This window comes from Scyliorhinus canicula, chromosome 14 (genome assembly GCF_902713615.1).
Source record: "Scyliorhinus canicula chromosome 14, sScyCan1.1, whole genome shotgun sequence".
In the NCBI taxonomy this organism is placed as follows: Eukaryota; Metazoa; Chordata; class Chondrichthyes; order Carcharhiniformes; family Scyliorhinidae; genus Scyliorhinus; species Scyliorhinus canicula.
In genome coordinates this window covers 55,772,555-55,786,275 of record NC_052159.1, presented here as the reverse complement: position 1 = coordinate 55,786,275, position 13,721 = coordinate 55,772,555, and the positions used below count along the sequence as shown (strand labels likewise).

General features: G+C 48.1%; 1 protein-coding gene across 2 annotated transcripts in view; it reads right to left on the bottom strand.

Annotated features, from left to right (window-relative positions):
• xpo4 (exportin 4) overlaps positions 1 to 12,892 on the bottom strand; it is a 134,316-nt gene extending 121,424 nt beyond the window's left edge. For both annotated transcript variants that reach the window (XM_038817869.1, XM_038817870.1), the window contains exons 1-3: positions 12,792 to 12,892; positions 10,926 to 11,067; positions 8,107 to 8,245 (exon numbers count right to left, since the gene is read on the bottom strand). In XM_038817869.1, coding sequence (XP_038673797.1) covers positions 8,107 to 8,245; positions 10,926 to 11,067; positions 12,792 to 12,885 — 375 coding nt within the window. In that variant the 5' untranslated portion in view covers positions 12,886 to 12,892. The remainder of the gene's footprint in view (positions 1 to 8,106; positions 8,246 to 10,925; positions 11,068 to 12,791) is intronic.
• Positions 12,893 to 13,721: the final 829 nt, after the last annotated feature.

Sequence of the window (13,721 nt, the reverse complement as noted above, 5' to 3'; positions counted from 1 at the left end):
ATCAGTAATTCTGCTGCCGTGATGCCCATCTGGTTCACTAGTCCTCAAGGGAAGGAAATCTGTCGTCCTTACCTGGTCTGGCCTACTTGCAACTCCAGACCCACAGCAATGTGGTTGACTCTTAACAGCCCTCTGAAATGACCCCTCAGTTGCATTCAACCGTTACAAATGGAACAAAAAGGAATGAAACTGGACGGACCATCGACCTAGGCACTGGAAATGACAACGGCAAATCCATCCCATCGACCCTGCAAAGTCCTCCTTTCTAACATCTGGAGGGTTATTCCAAAATTGAAAGAGCTGTCTCACAGACAATTCAAGCAACAGCCTGACGTAGTCACACTCATGGAATCATACCTTACAGATGATGTCCTAGACGCGACCATCACCATTCCTGGGTATGTCTTGACCCACTGGCAGGACAGACTCAGCAGAGCTGGCGACACTATACAGTCGAAAGGCAGTTGCCCTGGGAGTTCCCAACATCGACTCTGGACCAAGTGATGTCTTGTGATACCAGGCAAAACATGGGCATGGAAAGTCATGTTGATTACCACTTACTGTCCCCCTCAGCTGATGAATCAGTATTCCATGCTGAACACCGCTTGGAGGATGCACTGAAGGTGACATGGGCACAGAATGTACTCTGGGTGGAGGACTTTGTAGTACCACCACAGACTGAACGGTCCGGGTCCGAAAGAACATAGCTGCTGGATTGAGACTGCGGCAGGTGCTGAGGGAGCTAAAAGGGGAAAAAATGGATTTCCAGTGACAGTCATAGAGTGAGTAGTTACACCCAGCGCAGGAAGGCATTGGTTTGAGCTTTTTACCTGAAAGTGGGGTCGTTTCAGCAAGTGTACTAGAAGGTGTGGAGAAGTTCCCCTCATGAGTGGCATGTCTTCTGGTTACCAGACCCGACAAAAAACAGTTAAGGACCTGGCCAAGGAACTAGGGGAGACCTGTGGCACAATTGTGAAGATGGTGGAGGGGGGAGGTTTGTCACAAGTTGGAAAATCCCAGATGGAGCAATTGATGCCGTTTATCAAAGAAGAGTTCTGCAAAAGAAAGGAGATGCACGAAGACCAGTCGAAGGGCATCGAGAGAGCACCCCTGAAAGGATGGAACGAGTGGAGAAATCTCGTGAGGCAGAGGGGTCACAGATACGGAAAATGGAGACGGTGGTGTCCGACCATAGTGGTCGGTTGGTGTCGTTGGAGACGGAAATTGGGATTCTGGGGACCTTTGCAAATCGCTGAGGGCAAAGGTAGAGAAGGAGAACAGGTCCAGGAGGCAGAATAAGCGTATCGTCGGCCTGCTGGAGGGTGAGGAAGGCACTAGTGCCACAAGATACGTTTCGAGTATGCGCGGACTTGGCAGTAGCAGCACCAAGGTTGGTCTACACTAGGCAATGACAACTGGAAGGCAACAAGTCCCTCCCATCACCATTAAGCAACAGAACATCAAGGACATAGACCGCTTTCCATGCCCATGAATTAGAAAAGCAGTATCGGTCTTCCAATGGCTCCACGTGGCCTGGGCATCCAACACCATTAACAATTCCTGAACCTGCTTCCGGTTGCGGTGATGCGGAGCTAAGCCGCACGTTCGGAGGCTCCTGCTATTTTCGGTCTTTTGGGCTCTTTTAAGGGCCCGTAGCGGCGCTGGTTGGACTTTTCCCCGGTGTGGGAACACATCTACTGCGCCTATCTGCCAGTGGATGGACTGGACCAGGAGCGGAGCGGTCAGAAAATCGGCTTTAGAGCAAAGAAAGGTGCGAGGCAGGAAGAACAAGATGGCGGCGGGCGGGGACGTGGCAGCAGTGGGCGCAGGAGCAGCAGGAGCTGCTTCAGAGAGCTGAAAGCTGAGCTGCTGGAACCGCTTAAGGCCTCACTGGATAAGCTCATGGCGACTCAGACGGCTCAGGGTGCAGAGATCCGCGAGTTACGGCAAAAGGCCTCGGAGAACGAGGATGAAATCCTAGGCCTGGCTCCACAAGAAATGGCAAGCGAGGATGGAGGAAATGGAGAACAGCTCGCGGCGGAAGAACTTGCGGATCCTGGGCCTCCCGGAGGGGCTGGAGGGATCGGACCTGGGGGCCTATGTGGTCTTGATGCTGAACTCGCTAATGGGAGCGGGGTCCTTCCAAGGGCCCTTGGAGTTGGAGGGTGCCCATCGAGTGTTGGTGAGAAAGCCCAGGCCGAACGAGCCGCCAAGGGCGGTGCTGGTCTGTTTTCACTGCTTTGTCGACTGTGAATGTGCGCTGAGACGGGCTAAAAAGGAGAGGAGCAGCAGGTGGGAGAACGCAGAGATCCGGATTTATCGGACTGGAGCGTGGAGGTAGCGAAGGAAAGGGCTGGTTTTAACCGGTTGATGGCAGTGGCTGCACAAGAGAGCGGTGAAGTTCGGCCTGTTACAGCTGGCATGCCTCTGGGTCACTTATAAAGATCGCCAGTACTATTTTGACTCCCCGGAAGAGACCTGGGCCTTTGTCTAGGCAGTGAAGCTGGACTCGAACTGAGGATTGAGGATTCTGTTCCTGTCTCTCGGGTGGAAAGCTGGGGGGCTGTTTTGAAGGCCCGTTGGGACGTGCGCCTTTTTCTTTCCCGCGTTTTGGGTCGAGGTTTAAGTTGGAAGCGCGGGCTTTTTCCGGCGCTGGAGGTGCAATGGGAGGGATCTGTAACGGTCAGGAGGAATGGCGGTTGGGTTACACGGGGGGGGGGGGGGGGGGTCATTGGGGTGGCGGGTGCAGCCGGGGTCAGCAGGAGTTGGCTGACTTACGGAAGTACACGAGAGGGGCAACGCAGCTTGGGGGGCCCCTAGCTTCGGAGGGGGGGGGGGGGGGGGGGAAGACAACCGGGTTGCTGCTGGAAGGGCCGAAGCGGAACAGATGGTGCTGGGGGGGCGTCGGGATGGGGATCTGCCACCGTGGCGAACGGGCTGTGTGGGCACTGCGGGCACGTGCTGGGCTGAGGGAGAATTATGGCTGACTGGTGCAGAGGGAGGGGGAATAGCCCCCCCGATTCGGCTGGTCACATGGAATGTAAGGGGCCTGAATGGGCCGGTCAAGCGGGCGCGGGTGATTGAACACTTGAAGGGGCTAGGGGCGGATGTGGCTATGCTCCAGGAAAAGTAGCTTAGGGTGGTGGATCAGGTTAGGCTGAGAAGAGGGTGGGTTGGACAAGTGTTCCATGCGATGCGAAGAACTGGGGTGTGGCGTTTTTGGTGGGAAAGAGTGTCGTTTGTGGTGCGGAGTGTGGTGGCAGATAGCTGTGGCAGATATGTAATGGTGAGCGGTAGACTCCAAGGGGAACGGGTGATGCTGGTTAATGTGTATGCCCCAAATTGAGACAATGCAGGCTTCATGTGGCGCATGCTGAGCCGGAATCCAGACCTTGAGGCGGGGGGGGCTTGATATTGGGAGGAGATTTTAATACAGTGCTGGACCTAGCACTGGATCGTTCTAGGTCCTGGACCGGTATGGGGCCGGCGGCGGCCACAGTGCTGAGGGGGTTCATGGACCAGATGGGAGGGGTGGACCCTTGGAGGTTTATGAGGCCAGGGGGTAGGGAGTTCTCGTTCTTCTCCCATGTCCATAAGGCTTACTCCCGGATTGACTTTTTTGTCTTCAGCAGGGCGCTGATTCCGAGGGTGGTAGGGGCGGAGTATTCGGCGATAGCCATATCAGACCACGCTCCGCATTGGATGGACCTGGAGCTGGGGGAGGGGAAAGACCAACGCACGCCGTGGAGGTTAGAGGTGGGGCTGCTGTCGGACGAGGAGGTATGTGGGCGGATCCGGAGGTGTATAGAGGGGTATTTGGAAACTAATGACAAGGAGGAGGTGCAGGTGGGGGTGGTCTGGGAGGCGTTGAAGGCGGTGGTTAGGGGGGAGCTGATTTCTATTAGGGCACACAGGGAGAGGGGGGAGAAAAAGGAGAGGGAGAGGTTGGTGGAAGAAATGGTAAGGGTGGACAGGAGGTACGCGGAGGTCCCGGAAGAAGGGCTTTTGAGAAAGCGTCGTAGTCTCCAAGCGGAGTTTGATATATTGACCACCCGGAAAGCGGAGGCGCAGTGGAGGAGGGTGCAAGGGGCAGTATATGAGTACGGGGATAAGGCGAGTCGGATCCTGGCCCACCAGCTCCAGAAGCAGGAGGTGGCGAGGGAGATAGGGGGAGTTAAGGACGGAGGAGGGAGTCTGGTGCAGAGTGCAAGGGGCATTAACGGAGTGTTCAGGACCTTCTAGGAGGAGGTGTACCGGTTAGTGCTCCCTGGGGAGGAGGGTGGGATGGACCGCTTTTTGGACAAGCTGGAGTTCCCGAGAGTAGGGGCGGAGCAGGCGGGAGGGTCTGGGGGCGCCAGTCGAGCTGGAGGAACTGATCAATGCGGTGGGGGGTATGCAGTCAGGGAAGGCACCGGGGCCTGATGGGTTCCCGGTGGAAATTTACAAGACGTTTTCAGACCTGTTGGGCCCGCTGTTAGTGAGGACCCTGAATGAGGCAAGGGAGGGGGGGACCTTGCCCCCGATGGTGTCCAGAACATTAATTTCATTGATTTTGAAGCGGGATAAGGACCCCCTCCAGTGTGGGTCTTACAGGCCGATCTCGCTCCTCAATGTGGACGCGAAGCTGCTGGCCAAGGTACAAACGGGTTTTGTGAAGGGGAGGCAGCTGAATGTCAATGTGCGGCGGCTTCTCAGCGTTATAATGTTGCCAGTGGTGGACGGGGAGGCGGAGATAGTGGCATCGATGGATGCGGAGAAAGCTTTTGACAGGGTGGAGTGGAGCTACCTGTGGGAGGTATTGAGAAGGTTTGGGTTTGGTGAGGGATTTATTAGGTGGGTGAGGCTGTTGTAGAATGCTCCAGTGGCGAGCGTGGTGACGAATGGGGGGAGGTCGGAGGACTTTCGGTTGTACCGGGGGACGAGGCAGGGGTGCCCCTTGTTTCCCCTGCTGTTCGCGTTGGCAATCGAACCCCTGGCCATGGCGCTGAGGGAATCGAGGAACTGGAGGGGGATTGTGGAAAGGGGGGGGGGGGCACCGGCTGTCGCTGTATGCGGACGATTTATTGCTGTACACTGCAGATCCGGCGGGGGTGATGCCAGAGATGATGAGGATCCTGGGGGAGTTTCGAGACTTCTCTGACTATAAGCTCAATGTGGGGAAGAGCAAGCTGCTTGTGGTGCATATGGGGGACCAGGAGAAAGAGATAGGAGCGCTCCCGCTGAAAAGGGCAGAGAGGAGTTTCAGATACCTGGGAGTCCAGATAGCCATGAGCTGGGGGGCCCTGCATAGGTTAAACTTCACAAGGCTGGTGGAGCAGATGGAACATAGAACATAAGAACTAGGAGCAGGAGTAGGCCATCTGGACCCTCGAGCCTGCTCCGCAGGAGGAGTTCAGGAGGTGGGATGTGCTGCCACTCTCTCTAGCGGGCAGGGTCCAGTCGGTTAAGATGACGGTGCTTCCGAGGTTTCTGTTCCTCTTCCAGTGTTTACCCATTATGATCCTGAAGGCTTTCTTTAGGAGGGTTAACAGGAACATTACGGGGTTTGTGTGGGCGCAGAAGACCCCGAGAGTGAGGAGGGCATTCTTGGAGCGAGGCAGGGAAGTGGGTGGATTGGCGCTGCCCAACCTGTGTGGGTACGACTGGGCTGCAAACATGGCAATGATTCATAAGTGGGTGATGGAGGGGGAGGGAGCCGCATGGAAGAGGATGGAGGCGGCGTCCTGTGTGGGCACGGGTTTAGAGGCGCTGGTGACGGCCTCGTTGCCGCTCCCCCCAGCAAGGTACTCTTCGAGTCCAGTAGTGGTGGCTACCCTCAAAATCTGGGGGCAGTGGAAGTGGCATATGGCGGAAGTGAAGGCCTCAGTTTGGTCCCTGATATGGGGGAACCACCGGTTTGTACCAGGGAAGACAGATGGAAGGTTTTGGAGTTAGAACATAGAACACACACAGGGCAGGTATCAGGCGGATGGGGGACCTCTTCCTCGATGGGAAGTTTGCGACCTTAGAGGAGTTGGAGGGGAAGTGGGGTCTCCCCCCAGGGAATTCCTTTAGGTATATGCAGATTAGGGCGTTTGTTAGGCGGTAGGTGGCGGAGTTTCCGCTATTGCCACCAAGCGGGGTTCAGGATAGGGTGCTCTCGGGGACGTGGGTCGTTGAGGGTAGGATCTCTGGAATTTATCAGGTGAGGCAGGAGGGGGAGGAGGCCTCGGTGGAAGAGCTGAAAGCGAAGTGGGAGGAGGAGTTGGGGGAGGAGATTGAGGAGGGGACGTGGGCAGACGCCCTGGAGAGGGTGAATTCCTCCTCCTCTTGCGCGCGGCTTAGTTTAATCCAACTAAAGGTGCTGCATAGGGCGCATATGACTGGGACCAGGCTGAGCCGGTTCTTTGGGGGAGAGGACAGGTGTGGCAGGTGTTCGGGGAGCCCAGCGAATCACACCCACATGTTCTGGGCGTGTCTGGCGTTGGAAGGTTTCTGGAAGGAAGTGGCGGGGACCTTGTCTAAGGTGATTGGCTCCACAGTGGAACCGGGCTGGGGGCTCGCTATTTTTGGGGTAGCATCGGAGTCGGGAGTGCAGGAGGCGAAAGAGGCCGGTATTCTGGCCTTTGCGTCCCTAGTAGCCCGGCGCAGGATTCTTTTATGAAATGAAAAAAATGAAAATCGCTTATTGTCACGTGTAGGCTTCAATTAAGTTACTGTGAAAAGCCCCTAATCGCCACATTCCGGCGCCTGTCCAGGGAGGCTGGTACGGGAATTGAACCGTGCTGCTGGCCTGCTTGGTCTGCTTTAAAAGCCAGCGATTTAGCCCAGTGAGCTAAACCAGCCCCTTTACAGTGGAGGGACGCAAATCCCCCGAGCCCGGAATCCTGGATCAACGACATGGCTGGGTTCATTAACTGGAGGGGGTCAAGTTTGCCCTGAGAGGGTCGGTGCAGGGGTTCTTCCGGTGGTGGCAGCCGTTTCTTGATTTCCTGGCGGAGCATTAGAGGGGAGTGGATACTGTTTTTCTTTGTTGTGATAAAATTTGTTGTTGAAAAATTTGAATAAAAATTATTTTTAAAAAAACAATTCCTGAACCTGCTCCAAATGTCCATAGTGCCAATTGCATTATATGCCAGTGAGACACGAAACAGCAAAATGTCACGTCAATTGGACACTTTTTACCAGCGCTACCTATGCAAAATCCAGTCACAAAAAGACAGCATCAAAAACGAAGAAATGCTACAGAGGACTAATAAGAGGAGGCATGTGTAGGACACCATGGCCAAGAGATGATGGAGGTTGGCAGGACATGTATGTCACCTCCTAGACATGGAGGAGGATGCCTCATTACACATAACATATTCAAAATAGACTGAACCCTGGTTGGATCCACAATATATTATTCTAGGAAAATGTCCCAAATACATTACAAATTCTTCCTCATGGCTACTCCTGCCAATTTGATTTCTCCAATCCACATGAAGATTAAAATCCCCCATGATTTTTTACAATGACTTCATTATCTTCTAAAAACAAGATGATGGGCATCCAGGAGCTAAAACAATATGAGACAAGGTGAACAGCTGACAATGTCAGATTGGAGACACAGCTGGGGTTGAGAAGGTTACTGTTGGGAAATGTGTTGGCTCTCATGGAAGAGTTGGATACAATGGGGGATTTTAATCTTCATGTGGATTGGAGAAATCAAATTGGCAGGAGTAGCCATGAGGAAGAATTCGTGGTGTATTTGGGACATTTTCCTAGAATAATATGTTGTGGATCCAACCAGGGTTCAGTCTACTTTGAATATGTTATGTGTAATGAGGCATTCTCTTCATGGAGATGGATGAAAGGCTATAGAATTGCCACCAGTTCTTCACCCTGAACACATTGGGATATTGCTCCCATATTCAACATTTGGCAACTGAAAAGGTTTTCTTGCATCTGGCCCTACAGGGGCTACAGGGAGAAAAGTAGCAAAAAGAGAAAAACAAAAGTAAAACCATCTGAGATGTGGCAAAACTGCACAGAAATAAAACACCACTAGCAAAAGGAACACACTATTTGCAAAAGTAGCAATAACGGCAACAATGCAAAAACCAAACGGCAGCACTGAATACTTACCACTGCTGGGTTACCACTGCTTATTAAGTGGCTGACTTCATGGAAGATGCTGTTGCAGACAATGGTTTTGTCTAATGAGCCTCGCTTTACAATTACTGCTACTGCTAATAATATCTGCTCTCGAACATATTTCTGAAGGCTATAAAGAAACAACAGAAACATTAGCTACTTTCAAGGTAAAATGATGGTAGGCATACCATATGGTTAGGTATGATCAATAATTAAATATAATGCAAAGAATTGTATGTTAAAAGAAATTCACATCCATGGTATTTTACCTAATTTGCACTCAACTTTCCAAAATACCAGCTATCATCTTCCCATTACAGCACATATTCATTCCTTAAATGCGTCCAGTGTCCTAACCTGCTGACTCTTCTAGGCAAGTCAGCCCAGCTGTTGAACATCAGTAACATAAAATATTTCCAAATATCCGTTTAAAATTTCTACTGAAAGAGGTAATACATGTGTTCTATGTTCTACAAACCATGTATTCAAGCATAGATTCACCAACTGTCAGTTAAATTTAAAACAACTGCCCATGTAGAATCTTTACAGTGCAGGAGGCCATTCGGCCCATCAATTATTCACCCACCCTCTGAAAGAGCACCCTATCTAGTTCCAAGCCCCCGCCCCATCCCCACCTAACCTACACATCTTTGGACTGTGGGAGGAAACGGAGCACTCCGAAGAAACCCACGTAGACATGGGGAGAACATGCAAACTCCAGACAGCCAGTCACCCAAGGTCAGAATTGAACCTGGGTCCCTGCCACTGTGAAGCAGTAGTGCTAACCACTGTGGCACCATGCAACAACTACTGTGTCACCATGCAACTGAACAATGGGGGATTTATTTTTAAAAAGCTCCATAGCATTTTGTTCAACCATCATGTATTATTGCAATGGAACAATTTTTCTTAGGTGGGGTTCCAGCTGTCTTTGTGGTCGCAGTTCAAAAGTGGTAGTTGCTGGTTTTGTCTTGGAAGCGGTCTGAAAGTCTACACTGCCACATTCAAGATCGCTGATATAACTGAGTATTAAACAGGCAGGTCCTTAAAAAGAAAATTTCCTCCGATTTGAAGGTTTAAAGATTAAAGAAAACCCCACTAAATTGATTCAAATTAATAGTCTAATTAATTAACCTGACAAATGCTTGTCTTGCACTTGGCTTATAATAAAGAGTAATTGGTTGGAAAAGGGGGCTAGTTAACACCATTGGCTAGATGGCTAGAATGTTACACAGAATAGCACCAAACGTATGGGTTCAGTCCCCGTTCTGGCGTAAATAGCTCTTTCGGGCTTACCTCCTCACATTACCCCCGTGATATTATGGCATAACCCTCGAACAATGAGGACACTACATGGAGAGAGAATCAGTTGAAGCATGTATCACAATTATTGAAATATACTCCAACCAAACCTGAAATCCATTACTATAAAGGAAAAGTTACAAAAATCAAGTTCAGTTAGCATACTTGCTTAGTTCCTATTATAATGCAGCTATTTTATTTTATTCAATTACTGGATGTGGACGTCACTGGCTAGGCCAGAATTTATTGACCATCCCTAGTTGCCCTAGAGACGGTGGTGGTGGAGTCTTGAACCACTGCAATCTCTTGAGGTCTAGGTGCACCCACAGTGCTGTTTGGAGGGGAGTTCCAGGATTTTGACCCAGTGAAAGTGAAGGAATGTTGATATATGTCCAAGTCAAGATGCTGAGTGACTTGGAAGGGAACTTCCAGGTCAGATATTTGTTGCCCTTGTCCTTCTTGATGGTCACGAATGCGAGTTTGGAAGGTGCTGCCTCAGAGCTTTGGTGAGTTCCTGTAGTGCATTTTGTAGATGGTACACACTGCTGCCACTATTTATTGGTGGTGGTACGATTTAATGTTTGTGGAAGGGGTGCCAATCAAGGTAGAGTAGAATGTGAACAAATATACTCGAGAGTTTGTATCAGCAAATGGATTTTAACAAAGTTCAAGCACCAAACTTTACCTAATCACAAGCAAAATATAGGAGATGCTGGAAATATGATATAAAAATGAAGGGTCATTAACCTGAAACATTGAAATGAAATGAAATGAATATTGCTTATTGTCACAAGTAGGCTTCAAATGAAGTTACTGTGAAAAGCCCCTAGTCACCACATTCCGGCGCCTGTTCGGGGAGGCTGGTACGGGAATTGAACCGTGCTGCTGGCCTGCCTTGGTCTGCTTTAAAAGCCAGCGATCCCACATATTCAGCCAAATTATACCTCATTATTAGACAATTCCATTGTTCGCCAATGAAATACCATCAGTCAATTTCATTTTTACTGGTGTTTGGAGAACATAGTGTTATGGAGTAAGGCACATTCTCCTCCTACTTATGAAAACTGGATTAGTTTTAAAGGCATCATTTTACATCAACATTAAATTGTTGGCCTAATGGATTTCTGGAATGGTGGAGTAACACAGAAACTTTGCCCCAAAAGTAGAATTTGATTCCATCAAATCACCATTTGCTAGATTTTTCAACTTCTGGCCACATTATAAAGAGAGAAATCAGAATGACAACTAATTAGTAACTCGTACTCACATTTTTTTCTCTTTTTTTAAAACTTGAATAACGATTACCAGTTAACATTCTTATATAGTCAGAGTCCCCTATAATTTGGTAACTAGAATTTATCACATAACTTCAACAGGATTTCTGAAGTCAAACCACTTTCAACAATAAGAAAAACTATTTCATGAAATCTTAGGAAAACCGCTGGAGTACACTACTTTAATAATGAATTCCGATTGTATCCAAAGACTCCAATTTACATGGTACGCACTTAGGCCTTTGTAAGACGTAAGTTAATAGGAATGTCCGTAGCGACTCAATGCTGTTTTTTTCCAAGAGTACCCATTCTCGCACAACTGCTTCCATTATGGTTGTGGCAGCTTGAAAAAGAACGTAGTCAACTTTACTTGTTTCTGCAAAGAAGACACCAAAACAATTCAGACAACAATCATTGTTCCTTATTATCATAGTATGATTGCATCTAAACACTGGTAAATTCCACATATTTCATCAACTACATTATGCACCAATATCTATAGCAATGAGGAAAAACAGGCAAGAATCGGACAAAATTAACATGCTCCTTCCTGGGTAGAAGCGCACAATTCTTCACATGGCTACATCAGCTGCCTTTCTCAGCTTGACAGTTGAGGAGACCATTCACTCGAAGTACAAAGGGAAACTGAACACAGTTAAATTAAATATATGTTCATAACCTTCCCACCAGCTGTTTAAAGAACCGCACTAGAGAAACTCAAGGCAAGGTCATTGATCAGCTCTGTCAAGAAGTGGTATGGTAGGTGAGAAAGGGAATGGGGGGGGAAGTTACTTATTTCCTGAAGTCTAGTGTGCAAAAAGCTTTTTAAGTTACGCTGACAAACTTAAGGTTGGTGGCCCTTTGCACTGCTACTTGGATTTAGATTCATCAGTATCTGATATCCAGATCACTGTGCATTGAGCTATGTTATAGAAGAAGTTCAGAGTCTCACACACAGAACCAACAATTGTTCCAATTAATTAATTCCTATTTCTTAAACAGTCAGCTAGAATTTCCAGGTCAGCTACAAGTCCCTCTACTTTGTTCCAATAATGTACTTCAATTGCAACATTAGATCAGCAACTGCTAATTTATCAAAACAATTTTTCCACACACAGCTATCATCCTTGTGACCTCTTTAATAATTTCCAACTCAAGGCGAATTGTGGGACATTTCAATAAGTTAAGACTTATTTCACAAGATCTTACAGTCAGGCAGCATGGTGATGCAGTGGTTAGCACTGCTGCCTCACAGCGCCAAGGACCCAGGTTCGATCCCGGCCCCCAGTCACTGTCCGTGTGGAGTTTGCACATTTTCCCAGTGTCTGCATGGGTCTCACCCCCACATCCCAAAGATGTGCAGGGTAGGTGGATTGACCATGTTAAATTGGCCCTTAATTGGGAAAAAAAGAATTGGGTACTCTAAAAAAAAAAAAATTTTTTTTTTTTAAAAAAGATCTTACAGCCTGCACAGCTACTCAATTATCATCTTTTTGTATGCCTGTGAACCTAAATCATTACATTTGATGAGCAGAACGGTCAATATTATTGCCCATATGATATATAAAAAGCGAATACCAATTTAGACTTGTGGGCTGCATTCAAAATTCAAAAACATTGCCACACATTGATGGAAACAGTCTTCGCACCAGCAATCTGCAGGAACAGGAGAGGAGGAACAAATACAATTCTTCCCACATTCTAACCTAACCATGCTGGGAGAATTTAAAAAAACAATGGGAAGTTAGCACCAGGCTACTTTAGCGAATCTAATGACTATCTGAAGATTAACAAATGGCAGAGGGCTGACAGTAGGTTTCCTACCCATTCCCTCATACTATAGCATGTGTGTGGCTCAGCTAGACAAACATGGGGAAAGAGAAACAAAATATATCAAATTTGACAATCCCGTTAAAACAAAATGCTGAAGCAGGGGCTTTGTTATTTTACACACTTGACTATGTTTTCACAACTGATGAAGGGATGATTTCCGCTGGGCTTTATACAGAATGCGCAAACACAAATAAAAAGCAGAGAATTGAAAATTATCCCACTTTTAGTCATCTTAATTTTAAGCAGATAGAAACAGGACAGATTTACCTAATATGTGTTTACATACTGCAAATGGTGATTTTGATTTTCTAAATGACAGGAATATGTGTTCTGCATGTTGACGTTGTTCATGACTGACCATGGATGGGGGTGCCTGTGGAAGAGGAAAATAAAATATTATAACTGATCTTCAGCTGTCACTGAACATGCAAATTGGTAGAAAACTAAATTCAAGTAATATGTAACCCAGCTGTATGTTTTATTTTGAATTGGTTAACAGAAATGTTGAAGCTCTCATACTAGATCAACAATGTAACATTACAGCTTTATGCATGAGCAAAAGGAAACAATATGTTGAACAAGGATCACTGCTTTAGGAGTACCAATGAACTTATATTTATATCATATCTAATAAAGTGCCCCAAAAGGCTTCACTGGAGCATTATAAAACAAAATATGACACTACATAAGGAGATATTAGGTCAGATGGGCAAAAGCTGGGTCAAAGTGCTAGGTTTTAAAGAGTGTCTCGAAAGAGGAAAGTGAGGTTGAGAAGTTGAGAGGTGTAGGAAGGGAATTCCAGAGTTTAGCGCAGGCACAGCTACCAATGATGGAGCAATTAAACCTGGGGATGCTCAGGAATCCAGAATTGGAGGGGTGTTGATATCTGGGAGCCATGATGTGGAGATGCCGGCGTTGGACTGGGGTGAGCACAGTAAGAAGTCTTACAACACCAGGTTAAAGTCCAACAGGTTTGTTTCAAACACGAGCTTTCGGAGCACGGCTCCTTCTTCAGGTGAATGGAAAGGCTTGTTCCAGAAATGTTTATATAGACACAGTCAGAGATGCCCCGGAATGCGAGCACCTGCAGGCAATCAAATCATCAAAGATGCAGAGAGAGAGGTAACTCCAGGTTAAAGAGGTGTGAATTGTCCCAAGCCAGTTCAGTCGGTAGGCCTCTGCAAGTCCAGGCTTGTT